Source organism: Lynx rufus, unplaced genomic scaffold (assembly GCF_022079265.1).
Source record: "Lynx rufus isolate CCGP_SWC_20201006 ecotype Redwood Valley unplaced genomic scaffold, mLynRuf1.p SCAF_16, whole genome shotgun sequence".
Taxonomy (NCBI): Eukaryota; Metazoa; Chordata; class Mammalia; order Carnivora; family Felidae; genus Lynx; species Lynx rufus.
In genome coordinates this window covers 16,047,693-16,065,523 of record NW_025814830.1, presented here as the reverse complement: position 1 = coordinate 16,065,523, position 17,831 = coordinate 16,047,693, and the positions used below count along the sequence as shown (strand labels likewise).

At 44.7% G+C, this 17,831-nt stretch overlaps 2 protein-coding genes and 1 non-coding gene across 4 annotated transcripts in view; 2 read left to right on the top strand and 1 right to left on the bottom strand.

Moving 5' to 3' along the window:
• GPATCH1 (G-patch domain containing 1) overlaps positions 1–4,834 on the top strand; it is a 39,748-nt gene extending 34,914 nt beyond the window's left edge. For both annotated transcript variants that reach the window (XM_047078306.1, XM_047078304.1), the window contains exons 18-20: positions 214–311; positions 1,842–1,990; positions 4,554–4,834. In XM_047078306.1, the coding sequence (XP_046934262.1) occupies positions 214–311; positions 1,842–1,990; positions 4,554–4,584 (278 nt within the window). In that variant the 3' untranslated portion in view covers positions 4,585–4,834. The remainder of the gene's footprint in view (positions 1–213; positions 312–1,841; positions 1,991–4,553) is intronic.
• A 1,044-nt stretch (positions 4,835–5,878) lies between these two features.
• Positions 5,879–17,831, top strand: part of WDR88 (WD repeat domain 88) — a 44,434-nt gene continuing 32,481 nt past the window's right edge. The window contains exon 1 of the mRNA XM_047079287.1: positions 5,879–6,190. Coding sequence (XP_046935243.1) covers positions 5,879–6,190 — 312 coding nt within the window. The remainder of the gene's footprint in view (positions 6,191–17,831) is intronic.
• Positions 16,192–16,298, bottom strand: LOC124511979 (U6 spliceosomal RNA). Its single transcript, XR_006962017.1, has one exon. It is a non-coding gene; the product is annotated as a U6 spliceosomal RNA (small nuclear RNA).

The following is a 17,831-nucleotide window of genomic DNA, read 5'->3' as shown; positions in this document are numbered from 1 at the left end:
GTGGCAAGATACGGGTTGGCTCACACAAGTCTTGCGTTGAGGCTTCCGGCAGTTTCTAAATATAGAGCTACCAGGTGACAGGTAACCCGTTTGTCAGCGAGGCAGGGCAGGAGTCCCACCTTAATGTTAAACATGCCACCTACGTCACATTCCTTGTTCAACAATTTGGGCTTTATTTTCGCCAATAGTTCACGTGTTACGTTTGTGTTTCAGATGTTCGTCAGAAACTCAAGGCACCTCAGAAAGAGAAACATAAAAAAAACAAAGAAAAACATAAGACCAAGAAAGAGCACAGACGGAGGAAAGAGAAGGTAAGTAACTTCCGGGCGTCTTGGACAGCGTGCAGGCTCTGATGTCCCTGCTTCTGTCATGCAGACAAGCCCCCAGGGGTGACAGGGGAAGCCAGGCAGGGAGAATATCTGGTGGCCGAGGTGGGGGCACACAGGCCTCTCCATACCTTGGCAGGAATGTGGACACTCATGTACGCCTTCAATTTGCAGGAACTTTGTTTTTCTTTCAGGCAGAATATTTTAATTATTCAGTTCTACTCTAAAAACATTTTATTTGTGAACATGAAAAAGTAAGAGGAAAGGACATTTAAATACTTGGGAGTAATGGTTGAATCTTAAAGTAGCGTTAATTGGCTACTCGTTCAATATCAGATGAAGATATTCTTCTGAACGTTTTTCCTCAACTGCTCTGTCATCATTATGGATAGAGAGTTGGGTTCAAAGCTTGCTGTTGGAGGTCAAGGAACTTTGGAAGAGTAGCGTGTGCTTTCACTTTGACACCCCTGTCCCACCATCCGTGTGTTTTCAGCGATGGCACAGGCTTTTAATTCAGTTGATGTTAGTGTTGGGCCCCAGAGTGGTCAGGACAGTGGTGGAATTGAGAACAAACAGCTCCGCGATTGGCTGCCAGAAAGAAAGGATTCCTGAGCAGGGAAGATGATGAACATCCTCTTGTGTGACAGGGAAAAACTGGTGCTGCCAGGTTTGAAAACCAAATTCATTCGTTTCTTACCAGCGGATCTGCTGTTCTCTGACCTTCTACTGTTTTCTTCATTGTGCTTCTCATTGTGCCATCCTGATACGTAGTTTATCACATGTGCCTAACAACGTGGCCCCGGTCAGGTTCATGCGAGGTGGCAGGGGTCACCTTGATGACATGGTGAAGCGCGGTTCATGAGCAAATGGCTGAGAAAGAATTCTTGAAACGCTTTTGGTGCAAAAAGGTGATTTTATTAAAGCACGGGGACAGGACCCAAGGCAGAAAGAGCTGCACCGGGGTTGTGAGAGTGACTGATTATATACTTTTAAGTAAGTTTCTAAGGAATTTGGAAGCAAGGCTTTCAGGACCTTGAGGGGCTAGCTGCTGTTAAGATAAGGTTACTTTTAGTCTTTAATCGAACATCAACGTGAAGGCACTAAGGCAGCCATGAGTTCCTTGAGGAAGGTCACACTCTGCACGTTTCTATCGGTGGTGTGTATCAGTGGGCTGCAAGCTGTAAGGAGATTTCATTGCAGCTACATTTCTCTTGCCTTTGTCTCCCTCATCAACCTTGGAGGAGACAGATGGGGGCTAAGTGTCAAGATGGCATCCTGACCACATCTGCCCGGTTCTGCCGTGTCTGTTGCCAGAGGGTCAGTTCAGAGTGTGCGCGCGCAGCTGTGTGTTCTGGTCTGTCCCCTCGTAGACTGAAGCTCGCTCCAAATGAGATGTTTTGTCTTTGTTTTTGAATGACTCCGGCAACCAAATGCCTCCTTAGCCTGTCATTGTGCCCAGTCAGGGAGGGAACCACCCAGTTGTCCCCCCTCCCCCACCGCCCTTTTCTCTTTCAGAAAAAGAAACACCGGAAGCACAAACACAAAGGCAAGCAAAAGAATAAAAAACCAGAGAAGAGCAGTAGTTCTGAGAGCACAGACAGCAGCGACAGCCCTAGTGGTGAAGAAGGGAATGTAGACCTGTCACCCCAGGAACTGCTGAGAAGGTAGGCAGTGGGGGGCACTGGTTTTCAGAAACCTTCCAAGGCTTGTTGGAATCTCCGTGTATTTGCTGAGAGGCAAACATCAGAAATGATCAATATGTATATCGAAAAGAAAGAAAAAAGAAAGAAAGAAAACCAAGAAAGGTACTCAGGACCCCAGTGTGTTCCACTTTGGTGCATGGCCCTCCTAGGAGGGGACGGGTGGAGGGTGGCGCTGGGGGTTGTTGCGGTCCTATCTGGATGTCACAGTCTTCACTGCTGCACAGCCTGGCCCCCAGGGAGCCAGGAAGGGGAAGTCCATCTGCAGGCCCGGGATGAAAGGGGAGGCACAGGTGAGCCCTGGCCATGTCAGCCCTACCTGCTGAACCAGCTCATTAAAGGAAGAGTAGCTTGGTCCTGTTCTTAGTCCCCATGCCTCCGAGGGCCTCCTCCTCCATTCTCTACTCTGGTTTCTTAGCCATTTGATGTTGTTCTACCCACCTGCATTAACTACTGTGGCCTTGTAGGTATATCTTGCTGTCTGGAAATACAAGTGCCACCCCTTGTTCGTTTCCATTTACTTCTTCAGAACGGACAGCACATTCTCATGATTCAAAAATACAAAGATAAGCATTTCAGTTTAATCCCGAGCCTCCTGAAGTGGCTGTGCCAACTTACATTTCCCTCTCCTCCTGCATGCCGGCGTGATGGTAAGGTGCCCACACCACGGGCATTGCTCATTTCGTCCTCATGCACTCCAGCGAGGCAGACACATGGGTCCCTTCATCTCCCAGGTGGGACGGCCAGGCCCAGGGAGGTTAGGTCACATGGCCACAGAACCTCACTCTTGAGGATTTGGGGCCGTCTGATGAGTCATTCCTGCGGGGACACCCCTCAGTGCCCATCTGGAGGGTGTGGTGGGAGGGCGGGAGTAGGGCTTGCTGTGGGACACTGTGCAGCAATCAGAAAATGTGGGCAGAGAGCTGTGTGCTGATTGACATCTAAAACTTACCATCAGGAGATCAAAAGCTGCAGAACGGTATATCCAGGCAGTGCTGTTAATGTTAAAATGTCCTCTGGCCTTTGGATTTCCCTGTGTGTACATTTATGTACATCCTTGCACAGGAAGAGGGCTGGCTGGAGGGGTTCTTCCCACACCTAAGAGCACCTCTCTCCAAGGAAGGGAGGGTCAGAGGTGTGGAGTGCACTTAAATCTTCACTCTTGTGGTTGTTAAAGGTTTAGTCCCCCCGCTCCTCCCCACCGAGCCTCCTGGGTTCTCCCCTTGGAGCCCCGAGGGCCCTCCACCCTTTGTGCCTCACCCCTGTCTTCTGCAAAGGACAGTGGAAGGCTTATGACCACAGGGGTCTCATTTGCATCCCCAGCACCTGGCATGGAGTGTCACTCTTGGTAAGGGCCCTGATGCTTTTCTGCTGTGACAGTGCCACTTGGTTCTGGGTGGAACCGTGGTCTGCTGTCTCCACCCCTTTCCCCTGAGACACCCCTCTCCTTCCTGTCTCTATCAGATTGTCTTGCCCATTCTAGAATTTCACGGACATAGAATCATACAGCTAAGCAAACACCTTAGTGCACACACATACATATACGTGCACAGACCATCACCTTCCAGCTCCATGCATTCTCACCGCCTGATCAAGGGATACGCCAGCACCCCACAGCTGCTCGTGTCTCCTCCCACTTGGCATGCCTACCCGCATTCCCAGAGGTAGCCCCTCTTCTGCCACTGTTGGTTACTCTACTGCTTGGACTTTACTTAAAGGAACCATGTATGACTCTTGAATTGGTTTGTGAGAGTCCCCCATGTTATCAGCTGCAGCAGCTGGTTCGTCCTCATTGCCAGGGAGTATCCCTTTATGTGACCACACCAGAGCGTTCATCTCTTCTGTTGTTGCGGACATGTGGTTTTTCACTTTGAGGCTGTTGAGCAAGGATCTAGAGCCAGTGTGACCCAGCTCTAGTCAATGAACACCCTTGTGTGCATGAAGCTGAGATTTAAGACTGCCAGCTCAGGAGCCCTTGGCCCTAGAGCAAACATGGTTTTTTTTTTCAGCTCCTTCCCAAAGGTCCTACAGGAACTAGCTTGAGTAGGATTAGAACTTGCTTTTATAAACAGGTCCTAATATGAGATGTGGAGACTGAGTTTCCCTGTGTATTTGGGGGTGACAGAGAAGCATTTTTAAGAATGCAGATTAAACTGATGCTTCTAGGGGCGCCTGGGTGGTTCAGTCGGTTGAGCATCCGATTCTTGATTTCAGCTCAGGTTATGATCCCAGGGTCATGGGATCGAGCCCTGCATCAGGTTCCAAGCTGAGTGTGGAACCTGCTTAAGATTCTCCCTCTCTCGCTCGCTCGCTCTCTCTGTCCCTCCCTCTCTCCTGCTTGTGCTCTCTCTCTCAAATTAAAAAAAATAAAAATAAATGATGGTTTCATGGTCTGTGGTCGTCCTCTGTATTCTGAGTCCAGATGTACCACTGCGAGTTGAGGAGGTGTGGTGTGCTCGGCCCCCAAGGAGCTGTCTGGCTTTCGGTTCTTATCTAATTGTCCTCTCTCTTTTATTTCCTTTTCTAGGCTGAAAAGTCTTCCACTAAGGCGGCAGTAATTGAATTCTGCCCTGGTCTGTCCCAGTACCAGATCTCCTCCATGATGGAAGCTCGTTGATTGCTAAGTTAATACATTGTACAGATTGTATTTATATGTAAATTCATGCTGTAAAATAATTTTTAAAACCTTGACATTTCAAAGGCTGCCTTGGAAGGTTGCAGAAATTGATTTCTATTTTTAACCTCAGTTAGTGTCAGAGGAAATAATTCAGACTGTACAGTTTAATTAAAATGGAATTTTTCTATTTTCCTTTTGATTTTTTTTTTATTTCCTGAAACTTTAAAAAAGAAATGAAAAGTGAAGCGTTTTCTCTAGTTTTGTTAATGGGGAAAGCCGAGTCCAGATAAAGACATTTGGCTTTACATAAGGACTCGTGTGAGAGGGAGGTGGTCCGCACGTGGCTCTTGCCTCTCCTAGTTGAGAGTGGTGGCTGGGAGTCCAGCAGGGGGCCCAGCATCAGGGTCCTGGCAGGTGGCCTCAGCCTCTCCAGGTGGATGTCCCCCAAGTGTCCCACATAGTCTCCCATACCAAGAACTGGGGAGTGTGCGCCCACAGCCCGAGTCACACAGGCATCAGGTCATTGCTCTGCAGCCCTGGGGCCCCACTCCCAGGCTGCCTCATCTGCACTAACCAGACTTTTGAGAAAAGTGCTGGCATTCAAAGTGACCTCATAGAAAGATCAGAACAATTGAACAAGTTTAAAAATAGCAAGAAGGAAGAAGACCACTTCAGCCACCCAGAGATGACAACCCTTAATGTTGTGGAATATCCACCCAGTCTTTTTCTATCTGTGGGGCTGCTACCCGACTGGAGGTGACATTCGTTCTCTCCTATTGTCATTGACATTGGGACACATCTCTCCTTCGTACTCTCATATGCGTCCCCGCCTCCAACAGCTGCATCTTAATTCATGCATGGCCCATTCTTGATCTAGTGATCATGTCTCTCTTGTTCACGTGAGGTGGGTCCGCCACAAGCCCCTGCGCAGGCCGAGGGCACACAGAAATCGTCCTGGGACAGGGAGCCAGGGAGAACCAAAGGAAAGCCCTGGGGGCGGGGCTGCTCGTTTCACATGCTTGGCCTCATTCCTTTTGTGCCCAGGGCCGGAACCCCGTTTTTCTGGGAGTAAGCGTGTTCCGCGTGGAGGGGAAGCAACGAGATCGCAGCGCGAGGGGGGGGCGTGGCCTTCCCAGGAAGCGGGCGCGGGGCGCAGGCGCGTGGCGCCACCGTTCGTTCGTTCGTGGCCTGGCCGGGGTGCTGGGTGTCGGCAAACCAGCGGGTGGGGCTCTGAGATGGCCTCGGAGCCACCCTGCGCCCCCGGCTCCCCGGAAGCCCCGGACAAGGGCAAGAAGACAGTGTCACAGCAGTGTGAAGTACAGCCGCCTTTGGTCCACTCCGGCGACATTGAGCATACGCCCCAGAAGCTGCCCCGTGCGGCCCTGGTCAGGGGCTATGGCCGCTTCCATCTGTCGATTGTGGAAGCACGCCAGGCCCAGCTGCTGTCCCGCTTGGACCCCCTGGAGGTGGGCAAGCGCTCACTGCCATCCGAGAAGCACCCGATGCCTGAGGAGAAGTTCTGGGGCGACCAGGAGTCCCTCTCCAAGGTCAGACCACCGGGGGCAGGGGCGAGGAGCACAGGCTTGACCCCCACACGTGGGGAGGGCGCAGTGAGCCGGGTAAGGGACCTGTGGGGACCAACTTGGCATTGCCAGGGGCCCCTGAGTGAAGCCCTTGGGCTGCTGTCTCTGGGAAAACAAGGCTGCCCTGGGGGAGAAGGACAATGTTCCAAAGCAGGGGATCCTGACCCAGCCCAGAGTGTGGTTTCTGGCTGAGCCTCCCAAATGTCCCCATGGTGACAACCCCAAGTGCATACCCCAGGGTCGGTGAAGGAGCCCTCCACGCCCATGAAACAGAGTTCGCTCCAGCAGCAACAGAAAACTTAGAAGAATAAAAAAATAAAAACCTACCAACACTACTTTGTCTTCTCAGCGATAGCTGGAGAGACACCGCATTGAAACAAAGGCTGGTGGCCTGTCAACAGAATTCTTGGGGATGAGAAAAGGATTTCCACACCGAACCCCCCCACGGAGGCTTTAAAATCAGAGCAGAGAACTGAAACAAAATTAGAAAACAAGCTCCTGGGATACTCTGAGACTCAAAGAACAAATATAAAGGAACTAGAACTGTGAGAGAAAAGGTCATGCATGCCGGAGAGATCCAGAAGAGCCAGTATACATACAGGAGGTGTTGGAGAGGGAGAGGGAGCAGGGGGAGGAGAAATACCGAAGGAAAACAGTGAAGAGACTCTCCCTGGGTTGAGGAAGACTGAATTGTTCCCATGGAAAGAAATGGTCCAGTTCAATGCGAGATGGGAGGCAAAAATCGCCTGCCTGGGGAGGGTAGGAACGAGGCTGTGGCGCCCACAGACCACAGACGGAACAGCCTGGGATCAGGTTGAGGTGCCAGGCTTCCTGGCCCTCCCTCAGAACACCTGGGAGCAGAGCCCACAACGGGGATTGCTGATGGCACTAAAAGTGCCAACGCTTTTAGTCATGATACTTGTTCTGCTTTTTAAGTAAAATTAAAGGAGAGCACAGACATATTTTTTTTCAGTAGAACATCCCCAAGACTCCAATTCAATAGATATAATTTGTTTTTAAACAAGTCTCCCTAGGAGTCTTGCCCCCATTAACCCATATCTCTGTACTGAGGCAAGAAATGTTTCTAGCTTCTTCTGTAACCTTACAGAGATATTTTATGCATTTCCCAGCACATATATGTATATCTTCTTCTTCTTCTTCTTCTTTTTAAACATAAATGGAAGCATACCTTAGACCCCTTATGCACCTAATTTCAATTTTTTTTACCTAAGGTATTTTAGAGATCTTTCCATATCAGTAAAGAAACATGTTCCTTGCTCTTTTTTATGGAAGTATCCCACTGGCTAGCCATTTCCTGAGGACTTTAACCAGTCTCCTGTGGATGCACATTCAGACGGCTTATGATTTTTTGGGCCTAAGGTTTTTATGACCCATTAAGATGACAGAAGTTGAGAAATTCCAAGTTTTCCCAGAGGATGTTTCTGACCTAAGAACTCTCTACCTGACCAAACTGCTGATTCCCAATAAAGGCAACAGAAAGATATTTTCTTTAGACCTGAAAAGACTCAGAATGATGCTTCTTTTTGAGGACAAAGTTACTCGGGGGAGCACTCCAGCAAACGGGGAAAAAAAGAAAAAGAAAAACTCCGGTAAGGGAAAGATCGGTTTAGAATAAACAGTAGAGAGCAATGACTCAAAACAATACAATCTGGAGGTGATTATACAGTGAGATTAACGTGGTGGTGTAGCTCAATGAAAATGTTACCAAATGACCCCTTAAAAGGAAAGTGCACAATGCAAAACTTAATGTTAAGTTAATAACGTTCCAGATGATTTCATCGAAATCTCTGAGATGATTTGCTAAAGCACATTCTCAATAGATAGTGCTTCATTCTTGGTTTTTATTTGATGCACACTCAACACACGAATGGCTCTCGGTATTTTAGAAAAGAATCGGCTCAACACCCCCACCCGTGGCTTCCTGGCGCATTTAAGATGAAGTCCAGAGATGTGACCATGACCTTCCAGGCCTTTTTGCATCTGGCTCGTCTCCCTATTCTCCTGCTCACCTGTGACCTGTGAACCTCCAGGCAGGGACGGCCTCGGGTCCCTCCTTCCCGGGAGGCTCTCCCCGCCGTCCAGGGTGCAAGCACAGTGCCTCTGGCCGGGAGCTGCCCCGCGTACCGGCTGTTGGACGGCCGCCCCCCTTCCCGTGGCGCGCGGGCGCAGGAGCCTGTTCAGTCCCTGCGGTGCCCACGGATGCTCGCTCTCCGCCCTCGGTTCCCGCCGGCCCCACAGCGCCTAGATAAGGCCCGACGAGGCTACAACATACTTGTTGATCAAGTGAAGGAAAGCTACACACATAAAGAACTGACTTTTTGTTGTTGTTTTTACAAAAATTGGACCGTCCTCTATGTGCCAGTTTTGTTCGTGCCTCCGGATATGTACCTGTGTGTTTGGAACGTCTCCGCAGCGCCTCGGGGTCTCTATCCCTAATGAACCCCGAAAGTACTATGCCCAGAAGAAACGCGGAACCAAGGTCCCCGGAAAGGACGTTGGGGTTAGAGGGATGCCAGCCGCTCTCAATTGCTGGTCTGTTTGCCCATAATGAAAGCTCTGTTTTTGCCATGAGAGAACGAGGACGAGGAGTTTGGAGACGGAGGCAACTGCAGAGTAGGGAGCTGGGGGTGGCCACCCCGGGGCCAGGGACCCGCGCAACGACGACAGGAGGGGTCGCGTCCCCGGGACACGGCGTTCCCAACGGCTGCCGGACGCCAGGACCCGCCGCCGCCCGCCCGGCTTGCCTACGCCCCCTGGTGGCCAAGCGGGTGTCCGCGCCAGCACGCCTCGACCCCTGGCTGCCGAGTCCCTGTCCCACCTCTCTGCGCTTCCTGGAGGCGAAGAATGCCTCCTTCCCTGCATCCTCACACCGCCGCGCTCTCTGCAACCCCTGTAGCCACGCCTCCCCTCACTCCTGCACCTCCTGCTGAACCCGCCTCGCTAGCGAGGTTCCCCATCCAGAGTCCCTGCATCTCCGCACTGCCTGGCTGCAGAGCCCCAAACCCCTGATTTCCGTGTCCCGCATTCCCTCGCGTCCCTTCACACTACCACAGTTCGACACCCCCACATCCCGGACATGCACCCCGGCCCCGGGTAATACGGCGCCATGGAGGCGGGTGGTGGTGGCGGCAGGGGACCTTTTCAGGCTTGCTCCTTCTATCCCCCCTCCTTTTTAAAAGCATTGCTTTGTTGAGGTGTAATTCACATATCTTACAAGTAACCTATACAAACTGTGGGGTTTTAGGGTATTCGCAGAGTTCTGTAACCAGAGCCACAATCACTGTAGAACATCTCATTGACTGAAGCCCCATACTCATTAGCAGTAAATCCCCATTTCACCTGAAGCCAGCCTCTCAACTCTAGGCAATTACCAATTTAATCTCTGTCACTATAAAATTGCTTGTTCTAGACCTTTCATAGAAAGGGAAGCAAACAACATGTGGTCTTTTGTGACTGGCTTTTTCCCCTTAGTATAATGTTTTTGAGGTTCATCCATGTGCAGCAGGTGTCAGTACTCATTTATTTAAAAGCACATACACAGGGGAGTCTGGGTGGCTCAGTCCATTGAGAGTCTGACTCTTGATTTAGGCTCAGGTCATGATCCCAGGGTTGTGGGATCCAGCCAGGCATCTAACTCCGAGCTGAGTGTGGAGCCTGCTTGGGATTCTCTCTCTCTCTCTCTCTCTCTCTCTCTCTCTCTCTCTCTCTCTCTCTTCCTCTGCCCCTCTCCCCCACTCACTCTCTCTCTCTAAAATAAAAAATAAATACAAGTAAATCTATATGAATATAATAAATACATGTTATATATATCACACACTTTAGAGCAGTTTTAGGTTCAAAGCAAAACTGAGAAGATACAAAGATTTCTTGTATATCCCTTCTCATTATCAACATGCCCCACTAAATGAAATATTTAAAACCATTAATGATCCTCAATGATACCCAAAGTCCACAGTTTACATTACAGTTCACTCTGGGAGTTGTACACTGTATGGGTTTGGACAAATGTATAATGACATATGTAGTCATTATGTACATTATGTACGTACTGAGTAGTCGCACTGCCTTACAAATCCTCTGTGCTCTGCCTGTTATCCCTCCAAACCTCCCCACCCCTGGCCAGCACTTTTCCAGAATGTCATGTATGTGGATGCAGACAGTCTTTTCAAACTGGCTTCTTTCACTTAGTAATGTGAACTTAAGTTTCCTGATTTTCTTTTCTTTCTTTCTTTCTTTTTTTTTTTTCATGGCTTGCATGTCTTTTCATGGCTTGATAGCTTGTTTCTTTTTTAGCGCTGAATAATACTCCATTATTTGGATGTACCATAGTTTATTTGTCCATTCACCTATCAAAGGGCATCTTTAGGTTTTTCAAGGTTACTTCCAAGTTTTGTCAGTCATGGATAAAGCTGTTGAAACATCTATGTGCAGGTTTTTGTGTGGATATGAGGTTTTTTTTTTTTTAATTTTTTTTTTCAACGTTTATTTATTTTTGGGACAGAGAGAGACAGAGCATGAACGGGGGAGGGGCAGAGAGAGAGGGAGACACAGACTCGGAAACAGGCTCCAGGCTCTGAGCCATCAGCCCAGAGCCTGACGCGGGGCTCGAACTCCCGGACCGCGAGATCGTGACCTGGCTGAAGTTGGACGCTTAACCGACTGCGCCACCCAGGCGCCCCTGGATATGAGTTTTTAAACTTCTTTGGATAAATACCAAGGAGTATGATTGCTGGATTGTATGTTAAGAGTATGTTTAGTTTTAGAAGACACTGTCAAACTGTCTTCAAAAGTGGCTGTACCATTTTGCATTCCCACCAGCAATGAATGAGAGTTCCTATTTCTCCACATCTTTGACAACATTTGGTATTGTCAGTGTTACAGATTTTGGCCATTATGTGTGCAGTGGTAACTTATTGTTGTTTTAATTTGCAACCCCCTGATCACATGATGTGGAACATCTTTTCACATGCTTATTTGCCACCTGTGTATATATCTTTTTTAGTGAGGTGTCTGTTAAGGTTTTTGGCTCATTTTTTAATTGGGTTCTTTATTTTCTTATTAAGCTTTGACAATTTTGGATGATATTCCTTTATTGGATGTGTCTTTTGCAAATGTTTTCTCCCACTCTGCGGGTTGTCTTCTCATTCTCTTGACATTGTCTTTCATAGAGCAGAAGTTTCAAATTTTTATGAAGTCCAGCTCGTCAATTATTACTTTCATGGATTGTACCTTTGGCATTGTTCCTAAAGAGTCATTGCCATACTCAAGACCACCTAGATCTTCTCCTATGTTATTCTCTAAGAGGTTTATAAATTTGCATTTTACATTTAGGTCTGTAATACATTTTGAGTTTTTGTGAAGGATGTAAGGTGGATGTTTAGATTTATTTTATTTTTATTTTTTGCATGTGGATATCCAGTTTTTCCAACACCGTTTGTGGAAATCCTGTCATTTCTCCATTATATTAAATTTGCTCCTTTATCAAAGAGCAGTTGGTTTTATTTATGTGGATCTATTTCTGGGCTCTCTAGGCTTCGATCTATTTCTCTGTTCTTTCACCAATACTACACTGTCTTGATTATTGTATCTTTAGATGTAAGTCTTGAAGCTGGGTAGTGTCAGTACTCTAACCTTTGTTTTCCCAAATCTTTTGCCTCTCCATATAAACTGTATAATCATTTTGTCTGTATCCACAAAATAACTTGCTGGGATTTTGATTGGGACTGCATTGAATCCATAGACCAAGTTGGGAAGAACTGACCTCTTGACACTATTGATTCTTCCTATCCATGAACATGGAATATATCTCCATTTATTTAGTTCTTTGATTTTGCCCATCAGAGTTTTGTAGTTTTCCTCATAGAACTCTTGTACATATTTTGTTAGATATATACCTAACTATTTAATTTTGGGGGTGCTAATGTAAATAATACCATGTATTTAATTTAAAATTCCACTTGTTCATTTCTGTTACGGCAAAAAGTGATTGAATGATCTGCTAAAACTGCTATTAACTCTAGGAGTTTTTGTTGATTCCTTTGGATTTTCTACATAAGCGATAATGTCATTTGTGCATTAAGACAGTTTTGTTTCTTCCTTCCCAATCTTATACCTCTTATTTCCTTTTCTTGACTTATCGCATGAGCTAGAACTTCTGGTACAATGTTGAAAAGAAGTGTTGAGAGGAGTCTTTGCCTCATACCTGATCTTAGTGGATACACTGAGTTTCTTACCATTAAGTATGATGTTAGCTGTATGTTTTTTTGTTTTGTTTTATTTATTTTTTGAGAGAGAAAGCATGAGCAGGGGAGGGTAGAGAGAGAGGGGAGACAGAGGATCTGAAGCGGGCTCTGTGCTGACAGCAGCGAGCCTGATGTGGGGATTGAACTCATGAACTGTGAGATCATGACCTGAGTCAAAGTCAGAAGCTCAACTGACTGAGCCACTCAGGTGCCCCAACTATAAGTTTTTGTAGATAGTGTTTGGCAAGTTGAGAAGTTCCCCTCTATTTCTAATTTGCTGAGAGTTTTTAAAATCATAAATGGCTGTTGGGTTTTGGCAAATACTTTTTCTGCACCTATTGATATAATCATGTGATTTTTCTTTTTTATCTTATTGATGTGATGAGTTACATTAATTGATTTTTGAATATTGAAGTAGTCTTGCATACCTGGGATGAATCCCACTTGGTTATGATGCATAATTCTTTCTATACACTGTTGGATTTCATTTGCTAATATTTGTTGAGGATTTTTGCATCTATGTCCATGAGAGATATTGGTCATTAATTTTCTTATAATGTCATTACCTGGTTGTGGTATTAGGGTAATACTAGCTTCACAGAATGAGTTAGGAGGTATTCCTTCTGCTTCTATCCTCTGAAAGAGATTATAGAGAATTGGTATAATTTTTCCTTAAAGGTTTGGTAGAATTCACCAGTGAACCCATCTGGGCCTGCAACTTTCTGTTTTGGAAGGTAGTCACTATTTCAATTTCTTTATTAGATAAAAAGCTATTCAAACTGTCTATTTTTTTCTTGTGTGACTTTTGGCAAATCGTGTCTTTTAAGGAATTAGCCATTTCATTTCAAACTTGAATTTAGTCCGTTTCATTTCCGGTGATTAAATTTGTAGAAATAGTTTTTCATAGTATTCCTTGATTATCTTTTTTTTTTTTAATTTTTTTTTCAACCTTTTTTATTTATTTTTGGGACAGAGAGAGACAGAGCATGAACGGGGGAGGGGCAGAGAGAGAGGAAGACACAGAATCGGAAACAGGCTCCAGGCTCCGAGCCATCAGCCCAGAGCCTGACGCGGGGCTCGAACTCGCGGACCGCGAGATCGTGACCTGGCTGAAGTCGGACGCTTAACCGACTGCGCCACCCAGGCGCCCTCCTTGATTATCTTTTTAACATGCATAGGATCTAGCTTTCATTTCTGATATTCGTATTGTGTTATCTCTTTTTTTTTTCTTGGTCAGCCTGGCTAGAGGCTTATCTTTTTTTTTTTTTTAATTTTTTTTTCAACATTTATTTATTTTGGGGACAGAGAGAGACAGAGCATGAACGGGCGAGGGGCAGAGAGAGAGGGAGACACAGAATCGGAAACAGGCTCCAGGCTCTGAGCCAACAGCCCAGAGCCTGACGCGGGGCTCGAACTCAGGGACCGCGAGATCGTGACCTGGCTGAAGTCAGACGCTTAACCGACTGCGCCACCCAGGCGCCCCTCGGGGCTTATCTTTTTTAAAGAACAGTTTTTGGGTTCATTGATTTTTATCAGTTTGCTGCTTTTGATTTCATTGATTTATGCTCTAATTCTTATTGTTTCTTTTCTTCTGCTTACTTTGGATTTAATTTGCTCTTCTTTTTCTATTTTCCTAAGGTGCAGGTTTAGATGGTTGATTTTAGATCTTTCTTCTTTTTTAATATGTGCATTCAACGTTATAAATATCCCTCTAAGTTCTTTCACTGCATCCCACAAATTTTGACAAGTCATGTTTTAATTTTGTTTGGCTTAAAATATTTAAAAACCTCTCTTGAGGTTTCTTCTTTGGCCTGTGTGTTATTTAGAAGTGTGTTGTTTAGTCTCCATGTATTTTGGTATTTTCAATCATCTTTCTGTTATTTATTTCCAATTTAATTCCATTGTGTTCTGAGAGCAGACATTGTGTGATTTCTGTTTTTATTTTTAATTTGTTAAAGTGTGTTTTATGGCCTAGAATGTGGTCTACCTTGGTAAATGTTTCTTATGAAGCTGAGAGGAATGTCTATCCTGCTGTTGTTGGATGAAGTCATCTGTAGATCTCCATTATATCCAGTTGACTGGTGGTTGCGTTGAGTTCCATTATGTCCTTGTTCGTTTTCTGCCTGCTGGATCTGTTCCTTTCTGAGTCAGTGTTGAAGTCTCCAAGTATGATAGTGGACTCATCTGTTTCTCTTTGCAATTTTATAGCTTTTGCCTCACGTAGTTTGATGCTCTGGTGTTAGGCACATACATGCTAAGGATTACTGTATCTTCTTGGAGAAATGACCCCTTTATTATGCAATGCCTCTTTTTATCCCTGATAACTTTTCCTCACTGTGAAGTCTGCTCCGTCTGAAAGTAATGTAGTTACTTTTGCTTTCTTTTGATTAGTGTTAGTATGGTCTATTTTACTTTTAATTTGTATTTGTCTTTATATCTTTTGATTAGTGTTAGTATGGTCTATTTTACTTTTAATCTGTATTTGTCTTTATATCTGAAGTAGGTTTCTTTCTTTTTTTTAATATGAAATTTATTGTCAAATTGGTTTACATACAACACCCAGTACTCATCCCAACTGGTGCCCTCCTCAATACCCCTCACCCACCCTTCCCTCCCTCCCACCCCCCATCCACCCTCAGTTTGTTCTCAGTTTTTAAGAGTCTCTTATGTTTTGGCTCCCTCCCTCTCTAACCATTTTTTTTCCTTCCCCTCCCCCATGGTTTCTGTTAAGTTTCTCAGGATCCACATAGGAGTGAAAACATATGGTATCTGTCTTTCTCTGCCTGACTTATTTCACTTAGCATAACACTCTCCAGTTCCATCCACGTTGCTACAAAAGGCCAGATTTCATTCTTTCTCATTGCCAAGTAGTATTCCATTGTATATATAAACCACATCTTCTTTATCAATTCATCAGCTGATGGACATTTAGGCTCTTTCCATTATTTGGCTGTTGTTGAAACTGCTGCTATAAACATTGGGGTACAAGTGCCCCTATGCATCAGCACTCCTGTATCCCTTGGGTAAATTCCTAGCAGTGCTCTTGCTGGGTCATAGGGTAGATCTATTTTTAATTTTTTGAGGAACCTCCACACTGTTTTCCAGAGCGGCTGCACCAGTTTGCATTCCCACCAACAGTGCAAGAGGGTTCCCGTTTCTCCACATCCTCGCCAGCATCTATAGTCTCCTAATTTATTCATTTTAGCCACTCTAACTGGCATGAGATGGTATCTGAGTGTGGTTTTGATTTGTATTTCCCTGATGAGCGACGTTGAGCATCTTTTCATGTGCCTGTTGGCCATCTGGATGCCTTCTTTGGAGAAGTGTCTATTTATGTTTTCTGCCCATTTCTTCACTGGATTATTTGTTTTTCGGGTGTGGAGTTTGGTGAGTTCTTTATAGATTTTGGATACTAGCCCTTTGTCTGATGTGTCATTTGCAAATATCTTTTCCCATTCCATTGGTTGCCTTTTAGTTTTGTTGATTGTTTCCTTTGCAGTGCAGAAGCTTTTTATCTTCATGAGGTCCCAATAGTTCATTTTTGCTTTTACTTCCCTTGCCTTTGGGGATGTGTCAAGTAAGAAATTGCTGCGGCTGAGGTCAGAGAGGTTTTTTTCCTGCTTTCTCCTCTAGGGTTTTGATGGTTTCCTGTCTCACATTCAGGTCCTTTGTCCATTTTGAGTTTATTTTTGTGAATGGTGTAAAAATATGGAACGCTTCACAAATTTGCATGTCATCCTTGCGCAGGGACCATGCTAATCTTCTCTGTATCGTTCCAATTTTAGTATATATGTTGCCGAAGCAAGCACTGAAGTAGGTTTCTTGTAGACAGCATATTGTTAGGTCCTGTTTTTTCATCCACTCTGATAATCTCTGTCTTTTAATTGGTGTATTGATAGTGATAATCCAAGTGATTATTGATATACTTGGATTAGTACCTACAATATTTGTTATTGTTTTCTATTTATTGCCCCTGGTTTTTGTTCCTATTTTTGTCTTCCACTCTTCTACCTTTGTGTGTGTGTGTGTGTGTGTGTGTGTGTGTTGTTTAAAGATTTTATTTTTAATAAATCTCTACACCCAATGTGGAGCTCAAACTCACAACCCCAAGCTCAAGAGTCACATGCTCTACTGACTGAGCCAGCCAGGTACCCCACCTTTTGTGGTTTTAGTTGAGCATTCTATGTGATTCCATTTTCTCTCCTTTCTTAGCATATCAGATGTATCTCTTTTTTGTTGTTGTTGTTTTTTTTAGTGGTTGCCCAAGAATTTGTGATATACATTTACAGTTAATCCAAGTTCACTTTCAAATAACACTATACCACTTCATGGGTAGCATCAGTAATTTAAAGGAACAAAATATTTCTAATCCCTCCCTCATGTCCATTGTATTATTGCTGTCATTCATTATATATAATATATAATATTGTATAATTATAGTTATATGTTAATTATATAATATATAACATATTGTTGCTATTATAATATATAATATATATAAGATATTCTATATAATACGTTCTTACTATTATTATTTTGAACAAGCTGTTATCTGTTAGATCAATTAAGAATAAGAACAAGGTTTTTATTTTACCTTCATTTATTCCTTCTTCGGTGCTCTCCTTTATGTAGATCCGAGTTTCTGACCTATATCATTTTCTTCTCTCTAAAGAAGTTTTAACATTTTGGGGTGCCTGGGTGGCTCAGCTGGTTGAGTGTCTGACTTCGGCTCAGGTCATGATCTTGCGGCTCGTGAGTCTGAGCCCAGTGTTGGGCTCTGTGCTGACAGCTCGGAGCCTGGAGTCTGCTTCAGATTCTGTCTCCGTCTTTCTCTTTGCTCCTCCCCTGCTTGCACACTGTCTTTCTCTCTCTCTCAAATATAAATAAACATTAAAAAAATTTAAAAAAATTTTTTCAACACATCTTTCAAGGCAGGTCTACTGGTAAAAAGTTTCCTCAATTTTTGTTTGTCTGAGAAAGTATTTGTCCTTCACTTTGGAAGGATAATTTTGCAGGATACAAATTTCTAGGTTGGTGGTTTTTTTCCCTCCTAATACCTTAAATATTTCACTTTAGTCTCTTCTTGCTCACATGGTTTCTAAGAAGTTGGATGTAATTCTTATCTTTGCTCCTTTACAGGCAAGGCATTGTTTTCCTCTAGCTTCTTTTGGGATTTTCCTTTTATCTTTGATTTTCTATAGCTTTAAAATGATACACCTAGGTATAGATTTATTATTATTATTATTATTATTATTATTTTGCATTTATCCTGTTTGGTGTTCTTGGAGTTTCCTGGATCTGTGGTCTGGCATTTGAAATTAATTTTGGGGAAATTCTCAATC